General features: G+C 40.9%; 1 protein-coding gene across 1 annotated transcript in view; it reads right to left on the minus strand.

Annotated features, from left to right (window-relative positions):
- The window catches only part of galnt18a (UDP-N-acetyl-alpha-D-galactosamine:polypeptide N-acetylgalactosaminyltransferase 18a), a 123,968-nt gene extending 108,869 nt beyond the window's left edge, over positions 1-15,099 (minus strand). Inside the window, exon 1 of the mRNA XM_017717674.2 lies at positions 14,224-15,099. Coding sequence (XP_017573163.1) covers positions 14,224-14,446 — 223 coding nt within the window. The 5' untranslated portion in view covers positions 14,447-15,099. The remainder of the gene's footprint in view (positions 1-14,223) is intronic.
- Positions 15,100-20,771: the final 5,672 nt, after the last annotated feature.

The raw sequence follows: 20,771 nt of genomic DNA on the forward strand, positions 1-20,771 counted from the left end.
CGCACTTTATGTCCACCACTAGGAAACTGCTTTTGGTTCCTAGATCAATTTTCCTGTTAGAGATGGAGTAATGGTGTCAGTGCTTTCGCTGCAAATAGACAGTGATCACAAAGACTAGATACTGTTTTCCTCACATACTGACTGCAGAGACTAAATAAATTAAATAAAAATGAGCACACAAGCGATTTTCTCACCAGGGTTTTTCATTTTAGTGGGAACACATCTGATTTGTGCTTGGCGTAAGTGAAACCACAGCAACCAATGGTCAGCTGGATTTCAGAAAGATGAGTGATCAGCGATTCGGGTGACAAGAGGCGAAAAGTCGCTGCCAGTGAGAATGTAGTTAAACTCAGCTCATTAAAAAACGTCACTCCACAGGTGAATGACTCGTCGCCATTTTTCTTTGTTTACTTGCAGTATTTTCTTCCTTCGTGCTCTCAGATTCCATTGGATTTTGCAAGAGTCCGTTAACTGTTAGAGTGCTCTGGCATTTTCATTCATGTGAAGCATTTAATGTGACGCCCAGGTGGTCCTACAGCCCGAAAATAAAGACTAATCACATCTGACATCTCTAGTCCAGCCTACACAACATCTTTATTGTACTAATGATGCGCTTAGGGAAAAAAAGTGCTAAATCATCTCAACGCACCAATATATCACAGCTAAACTCCTCTATTCTCTCTTCTCTGCATCAGGTTAGACTACTGAGCATCACATGACCAGCACTGAATAAAACCTAAATCCCTGCCTTTCGTTAGAGGTCATGTGGGAGAGGATTACTATAGCTCCAGTCTGATTACATGCTGATCTCTTTTCTCTGGAGATCAAACGTCAGCCAGATGGACAACAACTGAGAGAGCCTAAGCTGATAAGCCTACTGTTACGCACACAGGGCACAACAACTAGCAGCTTCTAGTCTCCATTCTATTTGTTGCAAGTTGTACATTCCAGGTTGTGAGGAGTTGAGGATGTTGTGCAGCCTTTGTAGCTATCAAAACAAAATGTACTCAGAAATCTACTGAAAAGAATACTGACTCATCACTTATTGACTCATCACTCTTGATCCAGTTAATTTACAGAAAAAAATCTAAAACTAAACCTAGTCTTGAACTTGTTTACATCACAAACACAGTCAAGAAACCGTAAGTCATTACTCCCCTTCATAACCATCAAAAATGGCACCAAACTCTGAGCAAAAAGTGAACAATTAGCCTATAATAACACAGAAACTGCGAAAATATATGTAATAGATTTGTCATCAATTTATATCCAGTGCTGTGAAAAAGTATTTGTCCCCTCCTGAGTTCCTTTAATTCCTGTCACAGTTGAACAGTTTTAGATCTTCAGAAGAGAATTTAGCTTTGACCTTAATAAAGACATAACACATTTTTGAAAAATACAGGTTTATTTATTCGACATGCAAATCACCTGTGTGAAAAAGCAACTGCCTCCTTAATTACTCCAGCAGTTTTTCTTTTCTTTAATAATGAGATTCAGCTGATAGAGCACTGGCAGGAAAGGGTCACAAGACATTTCTAGTTTCTAGGACATCACTGAGCCACAGCTATTATCTACAAATAGAGAACCCTAAGAACTCTAAGAGTCTGGAGTGGTCAGCCTGCCAAAATTTCCCCAAGGGCACAGAAGTAAACATCTAGGAGGTCACCAAAGGTCCCAGGAGAACATCAAAGTAAATGCAGGTCTGTCTAGCCTGAACTAAGGTCAATGTTCCCAACTCTACAATAAGAAAAGGACTGGACAAAAGTGGAATTCACAGAACAGCAGAACAGAAACTGTGAATTCTGCTCTGTATCGCAGAATCCTGAGGTAGACTGTTCGTTCATCTGTCCATGAACTGCACCTGAAATATTATCAGGTTATGCAGCAAGGCAAAAAAAAAAAAAACAGAGAAGCACGTCTACATCTGAATAGCTGAAAAGAAACAAAATAAAGGTTTTGCAGTGGCCTTGTCAAAGTCCTGACTTGAACCCAGTAAAGATGATGCTGCTTGAAAACCTACAAATATCACTGAATTAAAGCAGTTCCTCAAAGAAAAGAGGGCTTGCATTCCTCCACAACACTGAGAAAAGCTGACATAAATCTATAAGAAAGCAGGCTGCAGTTACAGACACTGAAGGCCATGCAACAAGTGATAAATTTAAAGGTCACTTAAAATAAATGAAACATTAATAAAAACACTACGTTACGCATTTGGTAAGATTCTCTTTGAATACATTTTCATTTTGCTTAAAGATCTTTGAGCGTTCACTGTGACAAAAAGCAGAATAGAGAAGCAGAAAATCTCAGGAAGGGGAAAAATACTTTTCAGTACACTATAACACCTGTAAAGCACAAACCAGGACTGACCCAAGCTGCATTTTTCAGACTTTGAATACTTCTTGGTAATTCTGAACAATTAACCCTAATTTTAAGCATGTTTGTTGCTGCAGTAACAAAATATACATAGTAAGCGACTTTAAAGGCTAGACTGAAGACCAGCTTCTTGCATGTCAAAGCCTCAACTGTAGCCTCTCATTCAAATATACCTTTCAATAGCACATACACTGATCAGGCATAACATTGACCACCTCCTTGTTTCTAAGCTCACTGTTCATTTTATCAGCTCCACTTACAATATAAGTTAAGTGATACTTTATTAATCCCACAAATGGGGAAATTCCACCTCTGCATTTAACCCATCCGTGAAGTGAAACACCACATACACACTAGTGAATAGACACACACACACTAGGGGGCATACTTGCCCGGAGCAGTGGGCAGCCCTATCCACAGCGCCCGGGGAGCAATTGGGGGTTAGGTGTCTTGCTCAAAGACACCTCAGTCATGTGCTGTCGGCCCTGGGGATAAAACTGGGGACAGGGCCAGTTCTCTAACCTCCAGCCCATGACTGCCCCAATATAGGTGCACTTTGCAGTTCTACAGTTACAGACTGTAGTCCATCAGTTTCTCTGATACATTATTAGCCCCCTTTTACCTTTTTCTTCAGTGGTCAGGGCCCCCATGGACCCTAACAAAGCAGGTACTATTTGGGTGGTGGGTCGTTCTCAGCACTGCAGTAACACTGACGTGCGGGTGGTGTGTTAGTGCGTGTTGCGCTGGCCTGAGTGGATCAGACACAGCAGTGCTGCTGGAGTTTTTAAACACCTCAGTGTCACTGTTGGACTGACAATAGTCCACCAAACAAAAATATCCAACCAACATTGTCCTGTGGGCAGCGTCCTGTGACCACTGATGAAGGACTAGAGGATGACCAACACAAACTGTGTAGCAGCAGATGAGCCATCGTCTCTGTCTTTACATCTACAAGGCAGACCGACAGGGAAGGAGTGTCTAATAGAGTGGACCAGCACAACACACACTAACACACCACCACCACATCAGTGTTACTGCGGTGCTGAGAATAATCCACCACCTAAATAGTACCTGCTCTGTGAGGGTCCATGGGAGTCCTGATCACTGAAGAACAGCATAAAATAAGGCTAACAAAGTATCCGAGAAACAGATGGACTACAGTCTGCAATTGTAGAACTACAAAGTGCACCTATACAGTAAGTGGAGCTGCTAAAATGGACAATGAGCGTAGAAACAAGGAGGTGGTCTTAATGTTATGCATATTTGGTGCACATGCTTAGTATGTAACGAATAAGAAGTACAAGAATAAGTTTTGTTTTAGTTAGGTTTTTTTAGTGAGGTTTTTGGGACACAAGCCTACAAGGCAGCAAGGCTACTGAAACTGTGATCACATCCACCTCATGGAATGCTGCTCTTGGCCTGCTGCCCACTAGGGTCTTTGGCTGGAGCGAACTTCACCCCATGCCAGACTCCTGTGTCTGCGAGCAGTGACGACAGCCACAGCACCAGTGTTCCCCTTCTCATTCACTGCCAGATGTCACACGCTTGAGGCTCTGAGCTTGTTGGTTTTAGACTGGCCCTCACTCGTGCCTAGTGATCAGATAAGGATGACTGTACTAATACATTTAAGATGATTAATAAAGCATCTTAGCAGAGATTTTTCACTGAGCAGTTTTCTTATTGTCTGTTTTCTTGGGCATTTTTGCAACTTTAGCTTCAACGGCAGCGTGGAAAGCCGCACAGTATGTTGCACCCTAGGCCGAAATAAGATGCCCAGCCTGAATTCATAATGCAGTCAACAAAACCAGAAGCTGCCGAATACTAAATAGAGAATCTAACATGACAAATGAATACTGGAGAATCAGAATTATGTGCGCTAGGCCTTGTACAAACTAGGGATGTACATGGGAAGATGAATACTTGATTAACTGTATTAAGTGCCAGTAGTCAAAATACTAAAAACATGTAATTTGGATATTTATTATCATTTCATTATTATCGTTTCATTGCAAGAAAACAGAAAAAAAACATACAGGTTAACAATTCAGTGAAACAAGCTGCTTTTACTTGTTATATCTTATGTTATACTTTGCTAAATGAGTGACTGAACATTGCCAAGGGTGTGTTTGTTAACCCTCTAATGCACGGTGTTGCCTCAGGGCAACAAACTCGATAGCATTAACAATTAAGGCAACAGTTTGAGTAAGTCAATGAAAAGCAGGTACTTGGTCATACTATCTCCTAGTGGCCACATTTAAAATGCCCCTCAGCTGTTCCTGAATAATAAACATCTTTTAGAGCGTATTCTACTTTGTGCTGCTGTATTTTTGTGCAACACCAGCTGTCATCTACGAAGGTAAGCCTACAGCCATGCACTGTTTTTGGTCATTATTTTTGGTTTTGTTTGCTGTAGTTTCTCCCTCCCTGTGGTTAACCAGACATCTATTTGTGACCTCTTAAAGATACTCGGACATCAAAATTAGCCAGAATACACATCCCTAGTACAAACATAAGCAAGACCTGATCCAACTCCAGTGTGGAATCAAGTGCATCAGAAAGTGAATATATGATTTATAAGAAGCCAACTGGCTCAAATTTGAAAGAGGACAACTGGATCTAATGTGGAGCAACATGAAGCCCAGGTGGGTCTACAGCCTGAAAATCAGGTCTAATCACATCTGACATCTCCACTACAGCCCACAGAAACCTTCACTGTAGGACTCTAACTAAATCACTGAAGCGCAGTGTTAATCAAGTGATTACTTGTAAATGTTTCCCAGGATGCATGTCTAGACCTCATCAGTGCCCAATCACAGCATTTGTATGGAATGTTCATCATAAAAGCCTTTTTAGAAAAGGAAATTCTCCAACAATGATGAGGGCCTTGAGTATGAGATTGCAGACATTCCCATATTCCAGGTCCAAATTCTCACCCTTTACATTCAAACATTTACACTGTTTACACAATGACATTACCATCCTTCATTAGTGCAACAAAGAGAGCACATTAAAACACTCACAGGCTGAGGGAAAGTCTGTGTGTTCACACAAATACAAACATTCTGTTTCTTGCTCCTCGCTTTTCCTCTAACAGCTATGAAAGCATGGCATTAATGTTACCTTGTGAGCACTGAAATAAAAGCAGACTTTCAAAAACTCACAGCAACGGCAAAAATCACCTTGAGGCACGTTACTGGATCCATCACGGGGAGAAAACACATTCAGGTGCAGGCTATGTGGAAAAGCGCCCAGCCCTAATGATCAAACAGCAGCCCCATAAAGAGACAGCCCAAAATAAACTAGCCAGGCGGTGCCTGACTTGAAAGTTTACGGAAGGAGCAAAGTGTGCGATATGAGCGCTGTAGCACTCCGACACCCCACTGATCCCAGCACAGCTGCGTAAAGAAACGTGGAGAGAATGAAGAAGTTATTTTTGGTCGTTGGTGCAGATCTGGCTCCCCGTAGACCAACAACAAAACAACCAGCCCGCTGCTCTCGCCGCAAAAGCTCCACTTTTGACAGTTTTGACTTTTATTACCAGTAACTGAAAGAGAACTATACCTTTATGCCCTCTAGGCATTTTGTAGCTTTGGAATTCAAAATCAATTCTGAATACCTTGAGGTTTCTGTAATGATTAGGCCAACTTGTTCTTCCTAAAAGGCTGTAGCCTTGGAGGGTTTTAACACTAGCAATGCTCCTTCCACAGCAGTTTTCTAAAGGTTATCCAACCCAGCCCTCAAGGACCTCAGTTTATGTTGTAGTTATTTTAGTCTTTTTTTTTGGTTCCCAACACAACTAGCTGGCTTAAATTAAGGTTCTAGAGCTGCCAAATGTTTTGCTGAAAGAAGATGACTAATACTCATGGATACATAATTGCCAACAATCCAAATTAGGGTCCAACTGATAGGAACTTTTGAAGCCAGCACTGATATTTATTTTAAGGGACCAAAAATTCTGTTAAGCATTAATATCAGCCAGTATTTTATTGGGGTATTTTGTTGGCCAAATAATAACTTGACATTTATATTTTACTTTTATACTCCAATAGCTTGTGTTGCAGCACTTTACTGGCTGCCAGCTATCTACGGTGCATAGTGAAAAAACAATGTCTGTTTTCAATGGACACATTTTTGAGACTCACTGCCTTAAATAATAGAAACTTTGTAGCTCTGGATGCAATTTTTTTCTTATTTTTCATCAGTTCTTTTCATGGTATAGCCAATGACATATGACAATAACAAGTCATTGCCATGCTGAAGGTTAAGTTTGGATACATTTTACATGTTTTTGTTATTCTAGGGGGCAGGTGAAGCATTTCATTCACAAATGCAACCAAAATCAGCACATTATCTGTGAAATTCTAACCGATATCTATAAAACTATCAGCATTGGCTGATATTATCGACCAACTGATATCAGGGCACTGTCTAAAAATCATCAATGTTGCCTTGAGATTACGTAAAAAACAATGACTATAAAAATGCTTTGGTGGATTTTTATTATTGACATTTCATTTGCTTTAAAAAAAATACCCTATTACAATGTTCATATAATACATTGTTGTTATTTATCCTGACATTATCCTGTCTTTAGATTTAAAGACTGTGTGAAACACTGAGGTGTTTATTAAACATCTCAAAACAAACATAAGTATTAGAATCGGTTTGGTTCAGTGGGTACAGGGTGAAATGAGGACTGGCTTGGAGTCCGTGAGGCCTGGATTGAGGACCTCTCAGCCCCTGAGCTCATAAATATGGAGACCTATTGTGCAGGTCGTGCAGCGCTTCTGCCTGGAAAGCTGCTACTCCATCATGCTCTGGCTGCACAGGAGAGACAGAGAGCTTCATTAACAAAGGGCTTGTTATTGTAGCTCGCAGTCATCCTCAGTTCAGGAGCATCCCTTGCACCCTCCCTGCAACTCTGACCTGAATGACAAAGAGAAGACGCTGACATTTGATGATGAAATCAATTTCAGCCTTGTGGCTGGTTAAAGACCTTCACATTGAACATCCTGCATCTATTTTAACAGCTTTGCAGGAGAGCTGAAATGAGGTTGAGGGCTCAAGGATGAGGAGTGTAACTTTATTTTGTTGTCTTAGTCACATATTTTTCTTTAGACATCCTTTCATTTGCCCCTGCTCTTTTTCTTCTCCTTCTTTCTCCAGCGCTTGACAAACAGCATTAGCTGCTGCTGGCTCTGAGGTGCAACATCTACACTCATGCTGGTGCTCAGTAACCATGGTGTTACCACGGTGACCTTACACCCACTACCATTTACTTCCACTAATTACTGTACAGGCAGTGGAAAAGAGCAAATGGATGAATTCTGTATTTGCTAATGTGTCTCCTTTAGTAAACCACTCCACAGCCAGTCCTAAAACAGAGCATCTCCACAGACGACAATGTAATCAGACAGTTCAGATGAGCGTGAAAACTGGACCCTCTACTTTTAAATGGATTCTGAGGGAAGAAGCATCACACTGGCACGAACCTCCACCGCTCTGCTGTCTGAAAACTGAGGGGCAGACGGCACGCATAGTCGAATGAATACCTCTCAGAACGTGTCTCTGCCATATGCCTCAGAAAATTCAGTGGATATTTGATCATTCTATGAATGCACAGCCTCTGGAAAAATCGAATTCACTCAGCAGCGCAGGATGGACAAAAGAAAACAACAACGCCTTTAGACTTGAAAGCACATTTCACACATTTACATACCCACAAATTGGTGGAACAAATTACAAGCATGTTTTAAAAAGACAGTGAAATTCTCAGACTAGCAGTACAGTATGAAAAGCTAAGCAACATAAATTTTTCATACTGCATCTAGAAGTGGGCAATATGACCATGTGCTCGAACTGCTGCATTTGACACTACACATCCTACAAAGCTTCTGAAAATGACTTGGTTGGCTGTCTGGGACTGTGTTAAACTGGTTAACAATATTTTGTTAGTATGTAGTAGTAAATGTCTCAAATAAGGAGGATATCCTCTGTGGTGTACTACAAGGCGCCGCACTTGGCCCATTTTTATTTCTCTGTATACATATTTGCATTTTTATGTATATACAGACCATAATCAGTGCATTATTGTTGATCTTGTTTCAACTGTGTGTTCTAAGTTTTGGCAAATATTACTGGCCATGCTGGCTCTCTCCCAAATGTATCATAAATGTTGCCTAGAGATCAGGGCGGCACTAGATGTCAAACATCAATTAGAAAAAAAAATAGAGAATTTTTATTGTTGACATGTTACTTTAAAAAAACACTATTAGAATTTTTTTAAGATACATTGATATTCAGGACAAGGGAAAAGAAACTGAGGCTTATTACCAATTTATACACAGATATTTTTTATTAGAGTTATTATTAAGTTAAAGACATAAAGAAAGAAAGTCTGTAGTTTAATAATAATAACAATAAATTACATGACAATATGCTTTTCTATATGAGTATATCATCAGAACATCTAGAATACTGTCAGTAGATTAAGATATGTCATTATCTTTTTATTCACGTTACCAGTTGACCGATCATCTGAATTCATTTTTTTTTTCAAGTTGCTCCAACTTTCGCACTTGCCAGAAAAACGAGATATAGTGATACATATTCATCAATTGTTTAAAGTGTCACCTGCTACTACTAAGGTCATCCTCATGCTCTAACCTGCGTTATGTGATCGCACTGTGTTACCAAAGTCTGTTGTCAGGACGCTTAACCTAAATCATGCAATGACAGGTGGAGTCACTTACGTCTGTCCTTCCCTGCCACCCTACAAAGTACACAGCAAGGCGACCCATGTTTACACAGTTATAATCTGAGCAGTAAACAGCGGCAGTGTTGATTACACTTTCATATTTGCTTAAATTCCTGTTAGTTTTACACACTGGGGAAGAGATGATTTTGAGATTTTAAATTTTGCCAATATTGTGATGATACTAACCCATGATGACATGATGAAATTTTCTTACAGCTCATCCCTCCCATCTGTACAACACTGCCAAGTGTTTCAAACACTTGCAACAGAGAGCTGTGCGCTTCAGTGTGAGTGACTATGGCACTGCAGGAATTCCTGAAGGAATATATGTGTTATTGAACAAGAGGAGACCAACCAATGCTCCATGTGAGGTGCATTCACAGGTACAATTTACAGTGGGGTCACTGGAGAAATGTCCTCACTAAAGCATAGGCTGTTGAAGATGTTTTTAGAACAGACAAAGCTAATATAAATGACAATAACAAAAAGGTTCATTTGTACCCTGTAGCACACACTGCAAGCAACTGTGTAAAGGGCCCTTATCCATATCCCACGAAAAACACTTCGAGGTGAAACACTCTTTATAACTTCACTATAAACGGGCAGATCTAAATTGCTTTATAGTTGGATATGTGTAAATCAGTTGACAAAAACAATTTATTCAAAGCAAGTTTCCATGTATTGACCATATTGATCTCATAAAGACAGCAAGCTTATCTACATTCAAAGAGGCACTGCTGTAAATACATAATGGCCCACAAGGCACTACTGCTGAGACCTCCCCTGGTCTGTTATTGGTCCTGAGACCTCCCCTGGTCTGTGATTGGTCCTATTGATTGGATGATTCTTTTGAGACCCTCCCCCGGACTATGATTGGTCCTTTTAACTGCGTAATTTGTTCTGAGACCTCCCACCTGACTACAATTGGTGCTAATCACCAGGTTGTTTGTTCCGAGATGTCCCACTGGGTAGTCCTAATCACAATGTCATTCCTTCTGAGAGCTCCCCAGACCGTGACTTTTCCTTTTCACCATATAATTTGTTCTGAGGCCTCTCCCTGACCTTTAAGTGGTTGTCATTGTGAACCTAGTCTCGCACTCAGGGGCCTGAGATGGCCACAGCTATTGGAATTTTGTCAGCTGCACTCTGATTGATAATGTCCACTTTCACATGTACGCACTTCTGAGCAGCGGTTTCTATCAGTCTGATGGTAAACAAACTTCTGTAAACTGTTTCCTGCTCTGCGTGCCATGACAACAATAAGCTTTTCAGAGTAAGATTTAGGCCCAATCCCATTTCACCCCTCACCCCTACCACTTAGCCCTTAGCCCTCTGTTTTGAACGTTCACGTCTATGGTTAGGGTGTCCCAATTCTTGTTGAGATAGAGGGGTAGGGCGAAGTGTTAGGGCTATATGGCCCTCCAAACAGAGGTTTTTCAAAGGCACTTCAAACAGAGCAAGGCGACTGCACGAGCGACCACAAACACACAAAAGTATTTTCTCGGTTAAAAAATTACAATAGCCACTGTACTATCTTTTATTTGTTTGTAACACGCATAAAAACATCACAGAAATTACGCTAATGTCTCGGTAGCTAGATAGCTAATTTTCCTGTTCCACCTTAAATAGTCCAGCAGTATTGACACCTGAAGCTCCAGAATGTAACTGCCTTTAAGGTGGAATGGGAAAATTCGAACAAGAATAGTGACTTCAGCTTCGCTTCACCAATGAATTAGTGGTGGGAGATAAATAATAACCCCCTCTTTGAAAGCATATGATGGTCTAAATGTAACTAAAGCCTTTGGACTTTGCTCTTCTCTTCTATCACTCAAGTCGCGTCGCCTACAGAGCAGAGCTAGTAGCCTGATAATGAAGCGATGTTTTTTATTTAAGGGTCGTATTTCATAGGGGAAGATTTCAACCACTACCTATTGTGACTCAAATTTCCCCGCTGTGGGACTAATAAAGGTAACTTAATCTTAAATAAATAACTCAGCCAGTTTGCATAGTAGTCCATGTAGTTACTACATAATAGTATGTACTATGTATTAAGCCTGGGATTTTATGGGGTTAAATTATGCAGTTCTTGGCCACACACCAGAGTCTGCGACGATATGAGGATGTCTGGCTTGTGAACCTGTTTTCCACTGATCACTTACGTTTCATAGGTTTTCTTTTCCTCCCTAGGCCTGGCACTGACTCCAGCACTGTACAAAACAGCCAAGTGCAACAGTTTTGCTATAAAAGATTTAAAAAGTACAGCCTTAGGCAACGGTTCTCCACCACGGTCTAACTTACTTACTCCGCCAGAGACTTTCAACAGCTTTCCCTGCTCGAGCACGGCTGAGACAGTTCAAGAAGAACTTGACAATGACCTGCTGAGCTCAATCTGGCAGTTTCATATAAGCTATATAAACTACTCAAAGTCAAGAATAAGAAACTTAAACAGATTAAACAGACCTCTTATCTGCAATTCGTGTCAAGTAAAACTCACTCAAGTCTTATTAGTGCCCTCTGAATGTAACAGCTGTGCTATGGTTAATAAGGAAAAGTAAAGAGGGAGTTTTTTTTTTTTTTTAACAGAAAGTATCCGCTAGCTCTCATTCTCCCTGCCCACTATGTCACACTAGAGCCCAGCTGAGTTCCTAAGTGTCCATCAGTGGAATATGACACCAGCTGCAGAGATTAATGTTTGTGCTAGGACTTTGCCAAGTGCTAAATTTAATCTGATCAACACCCCCCCAACACACACATACTCAGGATCACAGAAATGTGAGAGACTAAAGATTTGGAGTTAATTGTGCAGTATTGGTACACAGTTCAGAACAGAGTAACTATCAGAAAAACACAGTTCTGTATATCCCCTGTATATCCCCAGTCTTGGGGAGCAAACACTATGCATCATGTGGTGCTTTCCATCATCTAGCACACCCTGGTAGAAAGCATTAAATATGCAGAACATGGAGTTTTAGAAACCCTGCTCTGGATCATGTGCATCATATATAACCTTAAAAAAGGCCCTTCAAGGCTTCTTTAGTAAAGCCAATAGTCAGGATTACTATCTTTTCCGTTGTAAGTCAGTTGTTATTCTGTATAATATACAGTCCATACATGGAAACAAAGCTGCACAAACAGTCCATTTTGAATTCCTTGTTTAATGATGTCACGAAAAACAAACTATTTACATATATCCGCCTATTTAGTCTACAGCAGTTTAGCCCCGCCTACTCACATTGAACTTAATAAGGAGTGTTTCAGCCAGGACTGCTAATTGAATGACGCACAGGACAGTCATGGCTATTAACATATATCCAGTCTAAAAGGTTCAGTGAAAAGAACAGCCTGTTTAACTCTAAGGGATAATGATAGGTTGGAAAGTGGTCCTGTAAAAATGAATTATGACTGCTTTTGGTACATAAAACCACAAACAATGTAAGTAAAAATTGAACACAAGAAAAATGCAGGATGCAGGCCCTTCAAAACTGTTTTAGTGCCATGATTTTATATATATATATATATATATAAAACATAAAACGGCAGATAAACTTTCTCTATATGTATATATTTTTCTATATATGTACACACACACGCACACACACACACACACATATATATATATATATATATATATATATATATATATATATATATATATACTCACACACACACACGTGTATATATATATATATATATATATATATATATATATATATATATACATACACGTGTGTGTGTGTGTGAGTATATATATATATATATACATATTATTTTTTGCGCCTCAGCCCACTGCAAACATTGTTCTCCCCTGCCCCCCCAAACATTTGGGTGCCCCAGTCTACAGCAAGTTAGTGCAGAAAACCACTGTGCAGGCAGCCTCATGCAGAGAGTGGGGCTGAATGATACGAGCAAAGTATCTAATTGCAGTTTTCTGATCAGTATTTTGATTGTGATTAAAATTGCTTTCTAAAATACACACACACACACACATTTTCTAAGCCGCTTCTCCCTCAGGGTCGCAAGGGGGTGCTGGAGCCCATCCCAGCAGTCTTCGGGCGGAAGGCAGGATACACCCTGGACAGGTCGCCAGTCCATCGCAGGGCGCTTCTAAAAATAGTTTTCTAAAAATTGAGGTTATTTTTTTTAACAAAAAGACCGACATTCGCACTGTTTCTGGGTTGCTATGGTTGTGATGTCACAGTGAACAGGTGTTTGGTTGCTGGTTGCCAGGTTTAGGGGACGTGTTTGAGCAGGGGAACCACAAAACTGTGCTGGACACTGGCCTTCCAGGACCACCCCTGATCTAACTCCTCTACAAGCAGTGCACAAGCTCTGTGTTTTTATGCTACATTTTCCCAGTTACAGCTCGTGGATAAAGTACAAGTTCTTCAAGAGTTCTTTAGTAAAGACAATGGTTCTACAGGTTTAGTAAAGACAACGGTTCTACATATACCAAAAAAGGTGCTTCTCTTGTTATGCTGTCAAACGTGTAACCATAAAATAACCCTTTTGGTGCTACATAGAACTGTTTTCAAAAAACGTCTACATAGAACCACATACAACACATCCTCCATCTATCTGAGGGACAATTTCAACACGCAAAGACTCCTTTAGGCATGCATATGGTTCTTTGAGTGCTCATGGTCCTATACAGAACCAATGACTTTACTAAAGGAACCTTGAAGAACTGATTAATTGTGTTTATATCGAAACTGCAGCTCTTGCCATTTGAACACCGCACCCTTTCAAACCACGATTTCGATGTAAAAATGATTAATCGTGCAGCCCCAGCAGAGACAGATCCACTCTAACCGTCTAAAGCGGTGCACAAAAAAAGTTCAAGGCTCTTGCTCCTCGTGCGTCAAAACTTTTTGGAGCTTTCTGCAGCTTTGGGTTCCTCGCGCATCTGAAGTTCACTACGGGACTGCTTACGCACGTGTGGCTGTGGTGGTCCCTTATTTCTTTCTTGACTGCACTGTGACTGTTTTCCAAATGAGCCGCAGAAATAAACGCACCTCATTGGCTGAGCGGCAAAAAGTTTAAACTGAACCACAGTGAAACTACAAGACCCCGCGTCCGCGCGCGCCTGTCCGTACCTTGGATGTGCTGCTTGACCACGTTCTCCAGCCTGTCCAGCCTTTCCAGGATCCGCAGCGTCTCTCCGGTATCGTCCTCCAACTTTCTCTCCGGGACTTTGGCGCTCCCGTTGGAGACGAAGCGCGTGATCCATCCGGCGTAGAGCAGGCACGCGATGTTGGTCATGCCGCTTAAGATCACGCACGTCGACACCAAAGTTTTGACTCTCCTGGTGCACGCCATCACTCTCCGCTTCAGAAGACGACGGAAGACACCTTCACGCGCCCGCTCTCGTTCCCCCGGCGCGTCTCACGTGGAGCCATTGCAGCTGGGCGCGCGGTGCTTCTCTCACCGCTTCAGCGGTCGTTTGCGCGGGCGCCAAGCGCGCGCAGCCAAGGAAACCACGCGCACGCACGCACCTCACGCTCGCTCCTCACTTTTCCAGCCTGATTCAAACCGACTGAAGTTCAGACGCGCTCAGTCAGCGGCTGAACTCCACAACAGCCTCGCGCTTTACGCCCCGAGTTCAGCTGAGAAACCACACCGGCTGCAAAACTGAACAAAAGCGACACACCGGAGTCGGTCGCGATGGAAATAATCGATACGCTCGCCTTAAAAACGACGAAAGGTAAAACAGAAAACAAGTTAAACGCTGTTTGTGTAATACTGCGTGCATCCACAGGAGGGCGAGTGCTGCTCAGTTCAGTTTCCAAATACTATTCCTTAAAAACGTCCAAATGAGAAAAGGAATGCTCATTTTAGCCGTTAAAAGCTACAAACAACTCGTTTCGTGTGCCATGTAGAAAATAAAGGAGGAGAAACACGAGAATCGTGGCGTAATTCTCAACTCCGCCGGCTAGTGAGGGCAAAGCGCCCCACGCGCCCATCATAACAGCTTTTATTCCCACCTGTTTTCCGACAAACCCCGCCTACCGGCTAGTAAACTCGCAAGCAGTCCGGTCGATTTAAATTAATAGTCCAGCCTTATTTTCCCCACAAGTCCTTTTTCACTTTTAGCAGACCCTCTTGTTATAAACAGTGCCGGTGATGTTTAGGTGTAATTCCTGCTTTCTGTGAGATTCGTAGTCTTATAACTTGCATGGGACTATTTTACCGCTCACACTTGTTTGAATGTTGTGAGCAGTGATGCGTTTCTGCACACCTTCGCTTCTCCCTGCAGCGGAGGAACACAGGTAACTGAACCGCAGCTATGGGCAAGTAATGATTTCATGCTAAAATATGTTTCATTCACACCTGTCTGAGTAACCAGAGGACGAGGTGTTGTTGAGCTGTTTTAATGCTGGAATTGGAGTAGAAGAAGACTTTGAAGATGAAACCGGGTGGATGCTCTGTGGAAGTCATTTTCAATTCAACTTTATTGTCATTATACAATACAGGGTAGTACAGTATAACGAAACACTATCGGGCTACTTTTCCAGTGCTGTAATAATAGATGCATAGTAAACAGTGCAAAGACAAAAGACAGTAAAAGACAGACCAAATGTACATAGACAGTAGGTACAGGTGTCAAACGTAGACAAGATGCGCATAGGCAAGTGTTATAGGTGTATTGGACGTATAGACAGTTAGTGCATAGTCAGATTTTCAAGTGTATCAGGTATATAGACAGAAATGTGCATGGTTTGCACCATATCTTACTTCAGAAGCACATCCAGTATTCAAATTCTGCATGAAAACTGAACAGAACTCTTTTTTGTCATTGAGCAGCATCATGCTGTCACATAATATTTGTTGAACAGTGTTGGGCCCTTCCTGTCTTCTTCTTTCGGCTGCCTCCATCTTGCCCTATCCATTGCCTCCTCTTGAAAAAGGACCACTGGAAGCTATTAGGACCAAACCCTAGTGATTAATGTTGCCTTCTAATGGGAATTGGCTTAATGGTTTCCATTATTGACCACTAGTCCCATTAAGAATTACATGCATTTAGAATCAGCCATTGGTGACCTATTGAATCATTAGAATACTTTATATTCCTTTATATTGTGATATCAACCTATAAAAAAGCCACAACACATTACAAAACCATCAGGAATCTACCATCGAAGAACCATCGGAGCCCTGCTGGTGACGTCCCATATAAATAAAAATAATACCTGGCCACATTGTATCAACCTTGATTTAGTAAGGCCTGGGAATGAGATCCTAATACATGGCCTTGACTTAGTAAGGCATGGGAATGAGATAATTAAGACATGGCCTTGACTTAGTAAGTGCATGGGAACAAGATAATTAAGTTGTGGCCACAACTTAGTAAGGCATGAGAACAAGATCATGCCTTATAAGGCTGTGGTCAAGGCTTAATCTCATTCCAACGTCTTACTAAGTCATTGCCACATCTTAATTGTCTTGTTCCCATGCCTTACTAAGTCATTGGCCTAGGATTATTTGTATTTATACTGGATGTCACCAGCAGAGCAGGAAACAACAAAAACACTTAATGGGTTTTTCAGCAGGAAACAATGTATGATAGTACCATAAATCGTACTGATATCAGCAGATAACGCCTTTAAAAAATGATCAGCATCGGACAGATGTTTAGATCTGACTGATATTTGATGATATATTCACTGAACTCTGTTGGGGCTGAGTGTTGAGGGAACGCTGGGTTACTGTGGTAAAATATCTGCATTTTATTTATTTTACTGCATTTGTAAACCTCTAAAGGATTTCTCTGTAATGTTAATCCAGAAGGATCAAGTCCTGTTTTCTATGTTTTATAAATATGTGTCAGCATAAACGTACATAATAATATTGCACATTGCCATTGGCCACAATTCCCATATCGATGCGTCCCAAGTACGAGCTCCATACTTGACGTTTACTGATATGATTCACTGCATCATGAAATGAAACCATAAAAATACAGCAAGTACACAAAAAGGATCTACCATAATTATTTTGACTGTAGTGGAATATAAACAATCAAAGCAATGCACGTTTTGTAATTGACATCATTTATAAGGGCATATTTATGGACTATTATTTTCAGTTTGGCATCCAAAACCTTTTTCCTATCTCACTGTGGCAGGTCAGTCAGCCACAGAGTTCAGGACTAGGATGAGTGGCATTTTTTCATATTTTGGAAAAGAAGCATGGAGCACAGATGACTTCTTATTGCAGTGGTTCTCCTCCTTTATATGCTTTACAGCCTATGCAGCAACCATCTGCACCACACTGACTGTAAACAGGCATAATGCACTTTGTTCAATACAGAATACAGTGAGTACATTTTTAACAGAACACACAACAGGTTCCATTACAATGACAGCGAGGCCTGTTAGTATCAAGAGCAAGTCCTGCTGTGAGTCAGGCACTGTAGTGAACTGTTGAACGCACAGCAGATATCCACTTGCACTGGGGGCTTCCTCATAGCCCTGTATCCTCAGCGGACCACGAACCTTTCAGATGAGAGTGTGAGAAGTGAAGGAGGAGGGAGGGGCAACACTAGGCTAACAGACAGGCTCCAGAGAAAGCTTACCTCAGGCAGCAGCTTTGATCATTGTCACTGCTGCTGTAATTCTAACTTAAATTCACTCCTGGGCAGTTCTGAAACCTCACTGACAATTGTGGGAACAGCTGATATTATGAAATATAAATGATGACCACTGAAATATTAAAGGCTGGAAGTTTTGTCTCTGTGGGGATTAGGGGCTCATAATTACACGTGAGAGTTGCAGCGGTTTGTAAGAGAGATCCATGAATGATTTATACTCGAAAAGAGAAAGTGGCAGAGTTAATTTTGATTTAATGTGAGTGTGGTAATAGCTGTAGCTATGTGGCTAAGGTTGCACTTAAAGAGGAGCAAGAAGACACTAAGAGCTTTCACTGCAACAGCTTATTCTACACCTGTTATAACATACTTACATTCTTACCTTTAGTCAGCATTTTAAGAGGATTTGAAGTTTGTTTCTTTAGTTTTGCACTGGAACAATAAGGCTATGTAGCTAACACGTAATGGAAGCTTCGAATAAGACTAGCAGTAAGCATCTTCCAAACTGCACAGCTAAGTCATCATGTCAAGTTGCCCCAAAGATGCTTATTTATGTAACATAATACATAACATAATATTATCTATAAACATGGATAAAAGTACACTTCAGTACAGTAGTAACAGTAGTAGCATGTTTATTAAAGCTTGAATTTTATATTTATTTTTGTTCAGTTTTTACAGATAATAATATATCATGCAGTGCCAGAACGTTGAGGTCTGCACTCCTGTGGATTCCCATGGGACCCACCACAATATTGTGCGGCATGGGACTAATTTTCAGTGTTATGTGCCGGAGTGGGCAGGAAACCAGCCCACTGCAGATGGGAGCAGGCTCATAGTGAGATGGCAGAGCCTTCAGTCCAACGGCCACAGCTGCACCCAGTAAAACACCAAAAATTACCGCTCTGTGGTTTAATTCCTGCTTTGTGTTTGCTGGGAATAAATGACGTTTGGTGAAGTTACTTCACAGTGAGCCTGATGACCATGACTGCCATGTTATTTCAGTAGAGATGGCAGCTGTCACTGACCAGTATCAGAATTCAGACGTTATATTTGGTGAAGTTACTTCACAATGAGCCTGATGACCATGACTGCCGTGTTATTTCAGCAGAGGAGAATGTATTTGTGAATAGACTGTGTCAGAAATTGGATGTCAGTTTGGAGTGGAACTGTGCAGGCGGGAGTGGACCAAAACATTCTGATTCCGATTCAGATTTTTTGCGGGAGCAGGTGGGAGCAGGACTGAAAAAACTGAAAAACAAACCCATGCAAACCTCTACCAGAAACCATATAAGCAATTCTATTTGAGATTACTTAACAACGGGACATAGTTTGAGGCTAGTGTCTGATGGTTTTTAGGCATGCAGTATACAGCATATTTTTAAAGCATAACATGTGGCCTGTGCCAAAGATCTGGCACATTTTGTATTTTATGTTTTATTTCATTCCAATATTGTAAACTTATTCAAGTAATTGAATTTGTGCACAAAACCTTTCAGAAAAAATGACATATTTTAGTTAATAGAGAATGTGCTAACTTATTAGAAAGCCAACAAAACTTCACCATTTCAGGGTAGATTTGTTACAGGGCTGGATCAGATTCACTCTTTTCCCCTCTGATATCTGTTCAAGCATGATATTAGCCTGATTCTGATACCGGTCAGTGACAGCTGCCATCTCTACTGTGCACATATGCAGTTTTCCGAGCATGTAGTGAAGACTTATCACTCTAACATCACCTTTATTCTTTCAATGCCTGTTTTTAGGGCTTTCTTTGTGGTAGTTTTGTGCAAATGACATTCCAAGCAAAATCAACAGTGCCGATCAAGCTCCCACAGAGTAAACCGTATCTAATAAACCTCTGCAGGCGTGAATTTAACCCTGTAAGAATTTGTGTAATTCTGTGTTTCCCTCACAGTTTGGAAAAGCAAATGCATGGCGTTTGGGACGTTATACGGCTGGATACATAAGCATGGGGCCCGTGTCTCCGCGCCTCATAAGATCAATGAGAAAACACAGTCTGTGCTCACGGCGCCCAGTCCCCCACTGCAGAGATATTATTGGGCTGTAATTTATACAGAGAGGTCTAGGGTATTTCAGCACTGTAGCAGAGGCAGCGTCTGGAATATCAATAGCTATAGGCTTTCTCTCCCACACACACACTTACGGCCATGGGGAATTTATTTAAGCAAATGAGACAAAACGAAATGCAGATGATGCATTAATCTGATTAGCTTGGATAATAGAGCTGGTGTGAAGATGCAGAGTGAATTAACTTGACCTGTTTGATTGTCTTTGCGTAACAAATGATGCACATTTAGAAACATAAAAAAATAGATTTGTTTTACCCACCATGTTTAGTCGACTATGCATGCTTTTGGGGGGTAAAGAGATGTCAGGAAGACAATTAGAAAATGACCCGTGTCTCTGTCTGTAGTTTTAACCATTGGTCATTGTTGTAGAAAAAGCATTACGTCTGTTGTTTATAAGGAAACTGAGTGATGCATGGACATCCATAGTGTCTTTATCTTAGAGAATGAGGCCTGTTGGGTTTTGCCAGTCAGACATGATTTATGTAAGCAGCACTCTTAATTAAACAATGCCATAGTGAGTTCATTAAATGTGGATCAATACAAATGTGCCGTGATTCCAGTGACAATACAATAAATAACAGTAAAGATTTAGCACCAGGAACGTTAAAATAAACATTCCACATGAAATCATTAATTTAATACAGTTCATAAAGAAGACAAACTGCAGACCTTTAGCTGATTTTCCCCAGGAGCCCTGCAGTAAATGCCTTTGCTTTTGTGCAAAAAAAAAATTATAATTGGTTCAAATTCACTGTTCTCATATTGGCATTAAGAACACAAGTTTCTATTATGATCTGAATAGCTTAAAGGGCCAATATCATGGAAAACCAAAATTGAAATAAAAGAGTTTAATGTAGAATGTAAACATAAAGTTTCAAAACATACTGTTCACTCTCCAGTCCATACAGTCCATGTATGGAAACCAATAAGCAAAAACAGCAAATTTTGAACGAATTGTTTTGCG

The sequence above is a fragment of the Pygocentrus nattereri genome, chromosome 8 (genome assembly GCF_015220715.1).
Source record: "Pygocentrus nattereri isolate fPygNat1 chromosome 8, fPygNat1.pri, whole genome shotgun sequence".
Lineage (NCBI taxonomy): Eukaryota > Metazoa > Chordata > Actinopteri > Characiformes > Serrasalmidae > Pygocentrus > Pygocentrus nattereri.